The following is a 13,918-nucleotide window of genomic DNA, read 5'->3' as shown; positions in this document are numbered from 1 at the left end:
TAATCCACAAGACTTGAACTCTGGTTAACTTTAGCCCTAATTCAGATTTCACTGGTATTTTTATATGGTTAATTTTATCCCTAATTCACATTTCACTGGTACTTTAGCCTGGCATTAAATTTAAAATTCATCATTTTGTAGTCCTTCCTTCCTTTTTTTTTTTTTTCCGTACAAAACAATGAAAGAAAAATAGTTTTTAATTTTTTAGGAGAAAAGACGTACAAGAAAATGAATTGGGGAGGAGATGGGAATTAAATCTTGAAAATACAGTTTACTACTCAAAATTTTATGTAAACATAAAATTATCCCATTACCTAATGTCAGAATAAATTACTGGCAATACGTACCATGGCCCAGAACCTAACTGATGAGTTTATACAGTATCCCAAAAGATATCCAGGTATTTCCCTTACTAGATGTGAAAGATGTAATGAAATGGAGTCCAAACTGAGAAAATACTGTTCTCATTTCTGTTCAGATATTCACAAGAAATTTTTCAAGGGACCCAAGGATTAATAATATGTGCAACACAGCTGAAGACGAGTAAAGTTTAAATTTTGTTGCTTCTTCAGAGTTCCACAGAAAGATATGATTTTCCTTAATGTTCTTTCAAGTAGATCTCTGTAATTAAAGCTTTGCTATTTTTCATCAACAAAGCTTTTGTTGATTCCAGGGTAGCCATGGATCAAAGTGGCAACAATCACTTCATTGGTGTATATAAAACACTATATGGAAAACATATTAGGACAACCCAGAAATGGGAAAACTGTCCATAATTTCCTTTATCATATACTGTTGGAAAAGACATTTGCAGGTACTGAACTTCACAGAGAATTTGAAATTTCCCTCCTGAGAGGGCAACAAAGCAAGGTACAAGGCATCGAGAAGGTTTGAAGAATATGTTTGTGTGATACCATACAGGCAGCTATCGATATTTCACTGTTGTAAAGTTATGTATCAATTGTTCATATTTCTTTCTCCACTGAATGATTATTAAGAACTTTGTACATCATAGTTATAAATATTCTAATCACAATATTAATTATTGAAAAATTAGTTGTTTTCTCTTAAACAGATCAGCTCCAGAGAACAGGATCCTAATATAAGAATAAGAATACAGAAAACATGCACAAGAACAATGAAAATATGGGGATCTCACTGATAACATCAGATGTGTCAGTGCACCTTCATCAATGAGTTTTAATTTGGAGTCCATCCACATGACTTTCCTTTCACAAATAATTTTTATTCTACTTTCCAATAGTAAACTCATCTCTGGCCATGCTTGAGGGTTTCAGTTGGCCGTACTCCACTGTCAACAAGGCTTGGGCATGAACAGTATATCTAATTAAATGTATGAGGCAAGATACCTGTTATAATGCAGTACAAAGATAAGGAAGCAGATAATTGAGTGGGAAACATTTCATTCAACTATATGGTGCTGTTATCAAACATATTTCTGAAATCAGTTTGGGAGAAAATTATCTAGATTCAGTCTTGCATAAAGCCATTTATACTAGAGTTAAAGAGCTTTTCAGGGTCTTTCATCTATTGCATTCTCCCTTAAAAGATTCTTCGTTTCATAGCTATTTTGCTGCAAAGTATGTAACCAGTAGCATCCCTGAAGTACCAGGATGATGAAGTCATCCTGGTTCTCACAGCTGTGATGTAGAATATTGTAAATATTGTCATTTTATAATGAATATCATCACATTATTTGTTGTAGTCATTATAAAAACCTCTTAATGACAAATCTTCATTTATACATCAATGAGGTTTTTGACTTCAAGGCACAAAACATCATTAAAATCCATATTCAAAATAAAATCTTCACTCAGAACAACCAAAAATCCCTAAATAAATTAAACAGAAAACAAAGTTTTCTACATCAAATCCAAAAATACATTTTCACAACACAGAACAAAAGCAAAAATTACGAAAAATTGCAAAAATCCACCCCTGGATCCTTCACTACAATTATGATACAAATTCTCCACTATAATTCTACTTCAGGACACGATGAATACTTGTTTTACCCATTATTTCTCCCAATTTGTATGCCTTCTAGCAGTCATACAAGGCCAGCAATATTGTGTTCAGAACAGTAAGGCAATTTTAGCATGAATCAAAACCAAACACGTTAAACCACTGATTATATAAGCAAAGACTTTATACATGCAAGTTCCTCAATATATCATAAAAACAAATTGATCTAACTTGTGAAAAGATCTCTTTTTCTTTTAATCTCAACAACGTAATGTTCTTCTAATCAGTGCAAGACACCTTTTCTGAAAACTATAAACATACCTGAATATTGTTCCAGATAACATTGTAAACCTTTTATCTGTTCCTTAGTTAAAAAACTCCATAATTCCTGTGTATCTGCATTTCATTGCAATATCAAAGAGCTATTATTCCAACCAACACCATGCAAAGAACAGTATTTTCTGGGTAATATTGAAACTATTATAATATAGTTCCTAGCACTACAATGTGCCCATGATGAATCTAACTCAGAGTGCAGCAATTTCAGTAGTAGATTACAGAAGTTCAGAAACAGTGTCCAACTTACACTTTGAAATAAAATTTCTTGCTTAACCTGACATTACTTCTTTGTATTCTTATTACTGGTATAATACTAATGTACCACCAACAAACAGGTATTCCTTGTTATGGCTGTATCTAAATGTTCATATCTCATTTTAAATAAGTGACCTGTTCTTAATTATTGTTTTCACATTATATCTTCAGAGTATTTAAATATTTAAGAGGACAGATAAATATGCAAGGTGTGCTAATTTAACTTTAGCTGCCTGTTAGATGCTCACCAAGTAACTCCATCACTACCCCTCAGCAGCACAGAATGAGAAAGCTGGATGAAAAAGCCCATGGGTCAAGATAAGGACAGGGAGATTGCTCAGTAATTAGTGTCATAGACAAAACAAACTCAATCTAGGGAAAACTTGTTTTAGTTACTGACAATTAAAATTAGAGTAGGAAAATGACAAATAAGAACAAATATAAACCCACCATCATCCCAACCCCTTTCTTCATGGGCTCAAATTCAGATTTTTGTTCCTGACTCTTCTGCCCCCTCCTCTCTCCCAAAGTGGCAAAGGGGAATGTGAAATGGGGGCTGCAGTCAGTTTGTAACACTTCATCTGTGCTGCTCCTTCCTCCTCATGCTCTTTCCCTGCTCCAGAGTTAGAGGCCTCCCACAGGGAATAGTTCTTCACACCCTTCTCCAACACGGGTCTCTCCCACAAGGCTGCAGTTCTTCAAAATCTGTTCCAGCGTGCTCCTCCCACGGGGTCACAGGTCCTGTCAGAAACCTGATCCACCTTGGGCTCTCCGTGGGGGCACAGCTTCCTTCAGGCACACCCACCTCTTCAGGCACATGTCCTGCACACACCACAGGTGGATCTCTGCCCCACATGGACTCTGTGAGCTGTGGGGGACAGCCTGCATCAATGGCGCCCTACAGAGGCTCCAGGGGAATCCTTGATCCAGCACAGGGAGTGCCTTCTTCCACTCCTTCTGCTCTGCATGTAGTGTCTGTGTGGTTATTTCTCTTGAGTATTCTCATTCACCTCCTTCAGCTGCTCTTGTACAGCCCTTTTTTGCCCTTACTCAAATAAATTATCACAGAGATGCCACCAGCTTGCCTGATGGTGTCCTATAGTGGGTCTGTCTTGGAGTCAGCTGGAACTGTCTCAGTCTGATATGGGGGCCACTTCGGATCTCTTCCTAGAGAAGTCACTCCTACAGTAGCCATTCATGCCACTGAAACTCTGCTTTGTAAATAAAATCAAACTGAAGCATACATATACTGAAGTATTTTGCTAAGCCACCAGAAGTTAAATATAGGAGTTCTGATTCATCTCCAAGTATTAAAACTGTGTGTATTCTTATATGGTGTTCCATATAAGAATATGGAACTGTTCGGGTACTAGGAAAGTTTTCATATGATCATATGCTATTTTGCAGTATTTACAGTTTCATGAAAAAAAAAAATCAGTGTAGAATAAAGCTTAAGCATATTTTATTTGAACTATAGCAGGAATGATCTCTGACTAAAGAGAGGGCCAATTTTATTTTCATTAGAATTGGAATTTTTATATGTGGAATAACTTGGGTTTTTTTCAAGTGTTTTGAGAGAAAGGAAAACAATTGCACCTGCCCAGTACAAGCAAGACAGGAAGGTACTAGAGTAAGTGCAGTGAAGGGGCACTAAAAAGATTAAGGGATTGGAACTTCTTTCATGTAAGGTTGAGACAGCTCAGCCTGCTTATACTAAAGAAGAAGAGGATCACTGAATCTCAATGTCTATAAACTCCTGATGGGAGGATGTAAAGAAGATGAAACAAAACTCTTTCCAGTGGGGACCAGTGGCAGGACTGGAGGGCAGAGACTAAAACACAGGAGGTTCCTTCTGAACATCAGGAAATAGTTTCCCCTGTGGGGTGAGCAAGCACTAGCTCAGGTTGCCCAGAGAGGTTATGGGGACACCATCTTCTGAGATGTCAAAGTCTGGGCAGCTGCTTCTAGGCGGTTCTGCTTGAGCAGTGGAGTTCAACTACAAGATTTCCAGAGGTTCGTTCCAACCTCAATCATTCTGTAACTCTGTCAACCACACTGACAACCAGAGACAAAACATTTATTCAATTAATTTTCTGCAGTTCTATAAATTCAGAAAGTGGAAATTTCAAAGGAAAATAAGACTTTGAAATTTGAGTAATAATGTTTTTAAATATTCCCATAAAAATAATTTTGGTAAAAGCAAAGTTCTGAGGTTTTGAGCTAACATTGTGTCACCATCTTGTGAATTGGCAGGGAGGGAGAAGGAAGGCAGCATTAAGACATGAATATCACCAGCAAAATGTAATCCTTAACAAGCTCCATGTCATTAAAATCTTAAAGCTGCAGTCACCTGTTACTTGCCAGTAAATATGTACCAGTTTGTGAGCTCAAGGGTTTCCTTCTACCAATGGTGGAATGTCTAAATCTTATTTGGCCTTTCTTTTTTTTATGTAGACATGCCTTTGGTGCAAAGTGTGGCCTAATGGGTCTTAAATTCATTCAACTGCTCATTGAAGATTTTCAGTCCATTTAGAGAACTTGTACAATGTGTGGTAGCTGTGTTTCATTTCCTCAAATGGTATGATACTAAATTCAGCTGGCACATTTGACAAAACTTTCAGAAATTCTAGACATGTATACAGATTTCATCTTGCTCACAAGCAGTTTTTAATTAAAGAAATAAAAATAGGAAAATTCTTTGGGATAAGAAATCTTTAATATTACTTTTCAACTTTTTGCCCATCTGTGGAACAGAGACTGAATAATTTTTCAAGAACTGTTCACACTTTTTTTATGACCTATAAATTGGATTAATTTGATTAGTAGTCCTGGGAACAAGGATCAAACAAAAAAATTACCTCCTCCCTAAACACATTTATAATTTTGGTTATAAAATTCTAATCAGTTGTATAAATATCCTTTTTTCCTTTACTGAAGTGGAACATAAAGATGGCTTCCACACAGGACTTTGCAGAATTAGAGTGAAAAGTACACCAGTGTAGCTAAAAGGGTTTTGAAATTTTGAAAATAGTCAGGTTTTCACTGAGTCCTCTAATGAATTCAGGTGTAAAGGAGTGGGCCTTATAGGCCTATCTGAGCAGTTAATGGAGTGTGATGCAGATAGCAATATAAAACAAAATTTAGAGGTAAAACATATCCTTGTACCAGAAAACACAGATGATGATAGTCTTTCATAAGACATTCCTGAGCTGCACAGCTAATTTATGTTTTATTACGTCTAAACAAGTCCATTACACTCAGTTCACGCAAATTGATACACCTGCAAATAGAATATAGCCATTGCTTCCAGGTGTTTAGTTCTTGAGATTAAAGACAACTGGTGTCATAACTTAGCTTAATTGCTCCACTTTGACTCATTTGACATTATCAGAACTCTCAGTACTTTTGCTTTAAAGTATAGGTATAAAGTACATGGGATTTTATTACAATGGTTCAGACAATAGGATAAACATCTTCAAAGCAGTTCCTCACAAAGGGAAAGTGAATTCAGGAACTTCAGTGATTTCTCACACAGTCAAAGGCCAAACATGATATAAACACACACAAAATAGCTCTTCCACTTATAACACAATACTAGTGGGCCCATGAAATTGCCTCATACCATTGGAGAGTTGCTTCTGGGAATTAAGTTGGAGAATGACATAAAAAACATGAGAGTATCTACGTGGCATACAAAAACTAAAACTATCTTAGGGGAAACAAGAGGTTTTAACATCTGTCCATAGTCATCTGGTGTCAGACATTTCTTAAAAATATCTGAAATGCACCTAGTACAAAATCTGGACTGTAGAGATAAATCGTATTAGTGAAAAGTGTTATGGTCAATGTGTGCTTTGTTTGGTTGGTTTAGGGTTGGGGGGGTGGAGGTGGAGGGAGGGATTTGTTTGTTTTGGGGTTTTTTTTCAAGAAAAGCCAGAATGTTAAACTTACCTTATTGGTATTGATAGCTGTGATGACCCACACACATTGAGCATTGCTGTCATATTGAAATGGAAAATTGGGTGATGTGAAAGTGCCTCCAGGCCCCTGAAGATTGGATCCACAAGTTTTGACTGCAAAAAGAAAGTTCATCTTTTAATTCACATGGAAAACACATGTAGCAGGTTCATAAACTGATCTCTAACTTACACTAATCAAGGTATGAGGAATTAAAATACCACTGGACAGAAACAGAACCACCTTTTACAAGAGAATAGAACATTCACGTTTAATTATTCTGGCAAAATAAAATAGATTTCTTGTGTCTAAACTTATAATCTTAAAAAATGTTGAAAGTATTTTGAGGAAAAACAGTAAATACAGTATCAGAATCTGCCCTATTTATTTTTAAAATTGTTCAAAGACTAACTTATTCCACCTTCACTAGTGTCTTGAAAGACAAATTTAAATAGTAGAAACCTTTATCACTGTGCATAGGTGGGTTTTTTGTGCATATGTGTTGATGTATGGCATGTCAGCATTTTTTTCTTCTATAACCCCTGTACAACCCATTGAATCAACGACCAAAGCACTGAAAAATTTAAATGAATCTTGTAAAAGTTAGACTAACACAAAACAGTGTTATCTATTTCTAAAGATTACAAAGGGTATTTATTTTCAATTCAAAGTCTGTATGGTTATTTACAATAGCATGTCAGTAAAAAAAATATTCTTATTTACATAGCTTGCATCTCTGTCATGAATAATACAAAGGTTATAAACTGTGTCCTTTGTGCTTTCAAGTGACGCTTTCAAGGCACTAAATTCCTAGTCTGTTGAAGTCAATAACACTTTTATTGTTCTTTCCTTGATATTCAGATCTTTGCTGAATGCCCTACTGGTTAACTTTTCATGTATTAAGATGTAAAACTGACAAGAAACCTCAACTAAACATGAGCCCATCCAATTTCTCCAGTGATTATTATGACACCACATAAACTGCAAAAGCTAAAGAACTATTTCTTCCACTGTATTCTGACAGACTGCCTTGCATAATTGAATAAAACAAATTGACACTTAGATATGTGAAATAATCCGAGAGTTGCACTGCACTTTCACATAGCATATGTATTTGATCAATACTGGACACAGGATGCAGCTGCTGCTGGATGAAGGCTTGTTCCTTCACTGACATTACTCTCTAGAAAGAATGTACCACCCTCAGAGAAGCAGTTCTCTGGTGATGAGTGTGTTCAAAGTCACACCAGCTCCTTGGAAGGAAGTAGAGGGTAGAGAGGTGAGAGGAAGGCTCCTCATTTAGGATCAGCTGCTGAACACATTAGGGTCACCAGTAACACTAATGCCAAGCATTTTTGTCTATATATTTAATAAGAAATTGCATGACTTCTTGCAGCTTGTATGTGGGAAGTAAGTCAGGAGAGGAAAAACAGTGAGTGTTCTAGAAAATTTGCTGCTCCATCTGAACATGTGAGTCCATCCTTTGGGGCAGAGTTGGGATGTAAAGCACAGCTCCTTTGCCTGTGTGCTACAGAAGAATTATGAGCTCTGTTTGCTGCCTTTTCTTGGTGTAGCCTCATAGTGAAGGTCTCAAAGGAACCATGTTGTTCTACAGTGGAATGAAATCTGTCTTTGACACACAATGTCTATTATTTATACTGATTTTAAATATTCCTAACAGACACTTGATTCCAGTACTTTAAGTTTGAAATCCAGAAAAGAAAACCCTGTTGTGATTAGGACAAATTCTGTGTACTTGTGTGCATTAATAATTTCATTATATATTAATATCTGATCTGTACCTACACACTAATACTTTCATTCCATGATTCAGGTATTCATCATACCACTTGCTGCTGTATTAGGTCATCAAATATTTTCAGCAAAATTATTTTGTGCTTTTCTTCTTTCACTGAATTTTTTGCCCTTTATCCATTTGCTTGGGGTCAAAACCAGGTGTAAACTTGTTACTCCACTACTTACCTATTATAAACTCAAGAATTTCTTATCTGCTTATAAAATGTGTAATGAGGAAGCTTGATGAATTACTGGTTTTATATTTAATCACTGCGATTTTGATATCCATCTTGATAAGTTCTAATAATTAGGGTGTGATAGGTTTGTGTCAGCTCCTTATGAAGCAAAATTTATAATGTAAGTCGCCTACTGAAGCAAGCATGCTGAAATACAAAGTTCATGTTAAACAAAACAGCGTAGGAGAATCTTTTTTTATTAAGAAAGTGAGGACACTAGGATTAAAATTTCAGATACTTACAAAAAATTGAATAGGATTGGCTATCAAACAATGGATAGATGCCAAATGGAATAATCCCTGTGAAGGTAAGAATTTCTGTTTACCTTTACACACAGGCCTATGATCACTCCATGCAGCAAAAACTTCAGCTATCCTCTGACAGGTGATACTTTTGGAACCTTGTAGCACATAATCTTCATCACAGGAGAACTGTACCGTTGCTCCCAAGCTAAAATCAAACAATGACATAAAAATAAGCAATTTTTAGCAAATAGATAGCAGTCCATTGTTCCTATTCCTTTAGATATGATAGTCCTGACAAACAATACTAATGTGTAATCCAGAAATTTCTGCTCTCAATAGTAAAATGCTGAAGGCCATGTACTAGTCTGATAGTGCACACTGTTCAGCCCTCCCTGGGCCTACTTTGGCTGGAGCTGGTTTGTCTCTTTTAACAGTCCTTTGGAGGTCAGGTGACTATTTTCTGACCTAACTTCAGACCTCCATACAGTAAAAATTTGACAAATATAGACATTGTGTAACTAAAAATAGTTATTTATGTTCATTGAAGCTAGGAAAGAATGGGAAAGTGATAAGGGAATCACCTAGAAGAAAAGGCAAAAGGTCAACTGCAAGACTGAAAGAGAAGTTCCTATTATAAACATTTTATTTCTCCCAGTGAAAACCTCAGTACATAAATAATATGCCGTCAATGTCTTCCAGCCCTGATTGTTCTTGAGAAAATCTAGTGCTTTTGAGCTGGAGGGCATTGGAAGGTGGAGCATAATACCAGAGAAAAAGGGCTAGATATTAATAATGTTTCTTGTATTTAAAAATTAATATATTATTAAAAGTATAAAATATTAATTTGTATTATTTTAAGAATTCTAATTATAGCACTGTTTTATATTTTGTTTAGAAGGTCAAGATTTTAATTAAACTTGCAGTGAAATCAACTTCATAGAAGTGGTCGCTGTACTCTTGCAAGTAAAAAGATTTTAAATGTAACATCTACTAGATAAGTTACAAGAAATGAAAGTTACTAGAATGTGAGGATTTGCTCATTTAGCTGGCATATGTTTCTCAAATTAATGGAAGAAAATAAAAGAGTTCTAGAAACATATTTGGAGGTGTTTAGGTGTGATAATTTATGAAGTTATAATGCTGGCTTGAAAAGGTTTTATACTTTCTCATATGAAGCTGACATCTGGTGCTGGAAACAGCTCAGGACAAAACAAGAAGTCCAGAAAAATGTTTTTGGTTGTTTGTTTTGTTTTGTTGTTTGTTTGTTGGGTTCATTTTTTGTTTGTTTTTGTTGGTTGGTTTTGTTTGTTTTTTATTGTTGTTTGTTAAGTTTTTCTGAGAGGAGGATTGGGGGTAGGTGGGAAGAGGGAAAAGAGCTGTTCAGTCCAGAAAAGTTGAATAAATCAATATATAAATGTATATTCTTAAGTTTTTTCCTTTAAATATCATTATGGTTTCAAATCCTGATTATAGCTGAAAATATCCAATACATCAAGCCTTTCTCTGATATCAGTACCTCACACTTCATAATTTCAGCCTGCTGTTTTTAAAGGCTTGTCTGCCACAGCTGCAAAGTGTAAAATGCTTTATACACACATATGACTTACAAGATCTTGGCTACACTCTGAATGCAATTCTCTAGGTTTTTTAAGATTAAATGTGCAGTAACTCCCCAAGAGTTTGATATAGCAGCCTTCCTGTATAACACTGTAAGCCATGTAGTTATCTGACCATGGATGGATGGATGGATGGATGGAAGGCCATTTTAGTGTTGCAATTCTTCAATTCACAAAGGCAGAGAGAAAAAGAAAAAGGCTGAGTGCACAATCCAGAGAATAACTTTTTTCAGGTAATCTATTAATCTATGATGAAAAAAGCTGCTAAAGAAAATTGATACTTATCAGAAAAAGAATTAACTTAAGGGAGTTAGAAATGTTAGATATTTAAAAAAGAACAGTGTTAGCACAAAATAGTTGATGAAATCTGGGAAGTACCTGGGCCTTACAGGGACATAGATACTAAGAAAATGAGGACATGAAAGATGATACAGTCACCTGAACAGATATCTCAGAAAAGGAGGATTTGACAGTGGGTAACAGCTCTATAAACTGTTCCAAAACAGTTCCTGTTTGACTAAGAATTTTTGTGAAAGAATGGGATAAAGAAAAGCTGCAGAATCCACCAAAAAAGGAGATATAAAAGTGAAAAACTGAAATAAAGAAAGTAAATATAATGTAAAGGCCCTTGCAATGTAAGGATAAAAGGCTTTTATAGGTGACTGAGGAAAAAGACCCAGCAGGCAGATCACAGAGTTGGAGGATAGTTCAAAACTATGAAACACAAAGATTGTCTATAACTAATTTAAAAAGTTATGCACAGCTGCTACAGGGACTATATGGTTAGGAAAGTTCAAGGGATAGCAATTGGGAAGACACGAATATCTTTCTCAAGATTAGATTTTCATAATCATCTCCTTCAGAAAGTCATGCTGAGAAAACATGAGGATCTTTATTATCAGGAAAAGAAAAAGGAACACATGAAGAAAAATAACACGGTAATATATTTCCTTTAACTAGCCATGGAGTGATTTAAAGAGGAAATGCTGAGCAGGAAGTACACCATTTACAAATAAAATTAAACTCTTGGTTAAAAAAAAGCAACTGTAACAGGCAAACATCCCAGAGGTCTGAATAATTATGAAGACTGTACAAGCATGATAATTATTTCTATCATCTACAAAAGTATAAATTTATGAAGTCCACTTTACTTGTCCGAATTAGTTTTGATATTAAACTGATATTTAATAGCATATGACCATAAGCATATGACTGGACTCAGAGTGGGACTGGATAATTTACAAAATCTTTGACATATATGCTGTGTGAGTGAGACCTACTAAGGGCAATTAGATAAGCAGATCATAAAGTACCAGTCTAAGAAAGAAAATAGAAGAGCAGGAGATTAGTTCCTATGGAAGATCAACTAAAAAAAGACAATAATAGAGAGCTTGTCAAGAAAATATTAAGAAAATGTGTCCCTGAGGAACTGAAAAGCATAGTCAAGATTACCATTTTTTAATATTTTGCTGCCATTATCTGTCTATACACTCTTAAAAATGGAAATTCTTCCAATTCTTTCCAAATTTTCTAGTGTCAGAGAATCACAAAATCGTAGAATATTCTGAGTTGGAAGGTACCCACAGGGATCATGGAGTCCAACTCTTAAGTGAATGACCGACACAGCGATCAAAGGAGAGATTCTTCTTGTTTCTGATGACAATATTTTCCAATACCTTTAATATGTGAGCTAGAGTTATTCAGTTAGAAATTCATCTTTCTCTAAAATCAGTTTGATTGCTTGACTACAAAAAGGGTAAAATGTCACTTCCCTCCATTGGCAGGTGCATGAGGCCCATGAAGTGAATATGATGAAGATTCAAACAGGACATGCAAATTACCAGGAAAAAATCATTAGCTCTAAAACAAAATGAAATAAAAGATAGGCCAAGAGTTTGATGAGGGTTTGTGTGATGTGTGACATAGCAACAATTTCAGTAGGGTTTTAAGTTTTTATTTTCTTTCTCTTTGACAGGATCTCAGATGATGGAAGGATTGTGGTATAGGACAAAGACAGAACCTTGATAGGATAAAATTGATGACATCTATTACATATACAGAGGTACTGTAGGAGGACCTGTGAGAGATCTGATCTCAGCCTTCTGGTATGTTAGAGAACTAAATATTGTGGAGTGAGAAAATCAGATTGTGGAAGCTGGTTTTAGGGGAACCTCTGAACTGTGGGCAGGTATTATTTTAGATAAAACTGGTAGAGTAGTCCGAAAACAGATTGTGGGAACAAATGACCAAAAATAGTGTGAAAAAATAAGGATAGTTTGATGTCCTGACTTACATTTGGTCCAAACTGCTTACTAGATGAAGTCCCCTAAAAGTAGACTATTTCTGCTTTGAAAATCTCAAGAAAACTGAAGCATGATATAATTATGAAGCTGTTCATTATGGTATACAATATAGATATACATCACTAAAAAAAGAAAAAAATATCAAGGATAAAATGAAAATCTCATAAAATTTCAGAATCAGAATATATTCATTTAAAAAAATTGTTTGTGGATGCAGTCAATGGCAATTGAATTCAGTATGCTAACACAAAGTGATGTAAAGTTAATGCTCAGAGAAAACCTTTAGAATACAGGAATCATTTGTAGCACATCTTCTGGTCATTACTGAACTGGATCTACTAATTTAGTAGTCTCTGGGTAACTAAATTAGACTTTTGAATGAAACCCTAGCTAAAGCTAAGACTAGTAAGGCACACTGGTAAAGCAAAAATGCTTCTTTGGGTATATTAGTCACAAAAGCAAGTTTATATACAATCTGGGTTCATTTGTAAATGGATGAAGCAATCTTGTGGTGCTGAAATCCAATATGGAAAAGGCAGAAGCACAAAATGCCTTTTCTTCATCAATTTCTACAGCAGATGTGCTCCTAGGTATCATGACATAATTTGTGAAGTAGAGGGACAGCCAATACTTGGAAACAACAGGAAAAAGGAAACAGCTGTATTCAAGGCCAGGTGGCCAGATATCTTTCACCAAAGGCTGCTGAAAAATCTCCCTGAGTCTGTGCAAGGTGGGTATCATCTACGAAAAACCATAATGAGATGTTCTGACTGATCATAGAAAGGCTAACATTACATGAACTTTTACAAAGGGCAAGGAGATGCTAGGAATCTTACATTGATCTCTGGAAAGAACATGTGCTCTGGTAAAGCATGAACAGGAAATCAAGAGCACATACACAAATTTACCAAAGTTGAGTCATGCTTGATCAACTTCATTGTCTTCTATGACAAAATGACTGGCTGCACAGCCCAGTGGTAGATGTAGCAGTGCTCAGTATCTCAGTGCTCAACATCAACAACATTTCTGAGAGGACTTTTTACAGCAGTGGGCTTTGAGAGCTGACAAAACACACACGGAATCAATATATAAGAAAAATCTGCTTGGCAGCTGTTCTTAAAGAGTAAGAATTCAATCTCTTCATATTCAGCTAGTGGACAGTAATAATCTGAGCGACAGGAAAT

The 13,918-nt window shown here is 35.6% G+C and overlaps 1 protein-coding gene across 3 annotated transcripts in view; it reads right to left on the bottom strand.

The window, feature by feature from the left end:
• The window catches only part of CSMD3 (CUB and Sushi multiple domains 3), a 586,238-nt gene that overhangs the window by 315,592 nt on the left and 256,728 nt on the right, over positions 1 to 13,918 (bottom strand). For all 3 annotated transcript variants that reach the window (XM_058820586.1, XM_058820594.1, XM_058820602.1), the window contains 2 exons: positions 8,896 to 9,020; positions 6,532 to 6,653 (listed from right to left, as the gene is read on the bottom strand). In XM_058820586.1, coding sequence (XP_058676569.1) covers positions 6,532 to 6,653; positions 8,896 to 9,020 — 247 coding nt within the window. The remainder of the gene's footprint in view (positions 1 to 6,531; positions 6,654 to 8,895; positions 9,021 to 13,918) is intronic.

This window comes from Ammospiza caudacuta, chromosome 1, assembly GCF_027887145.1.
Source record: "Ammospiza caudacuta isolate bAmmCau1 chromosome 1, bAmmCau1.pri, whole genome shotgun sequence".
Taxonomy (NCBI): domain Eukaryota; kingdom Metazoa; phylum Chordata; class Aves; order Passeriformes; family Passerellidae; genus Ammospiza; species Ammospiza caudacuta.
This window is presented reverse-complemented; position numbering and strand designations above follow the sequence as displayed.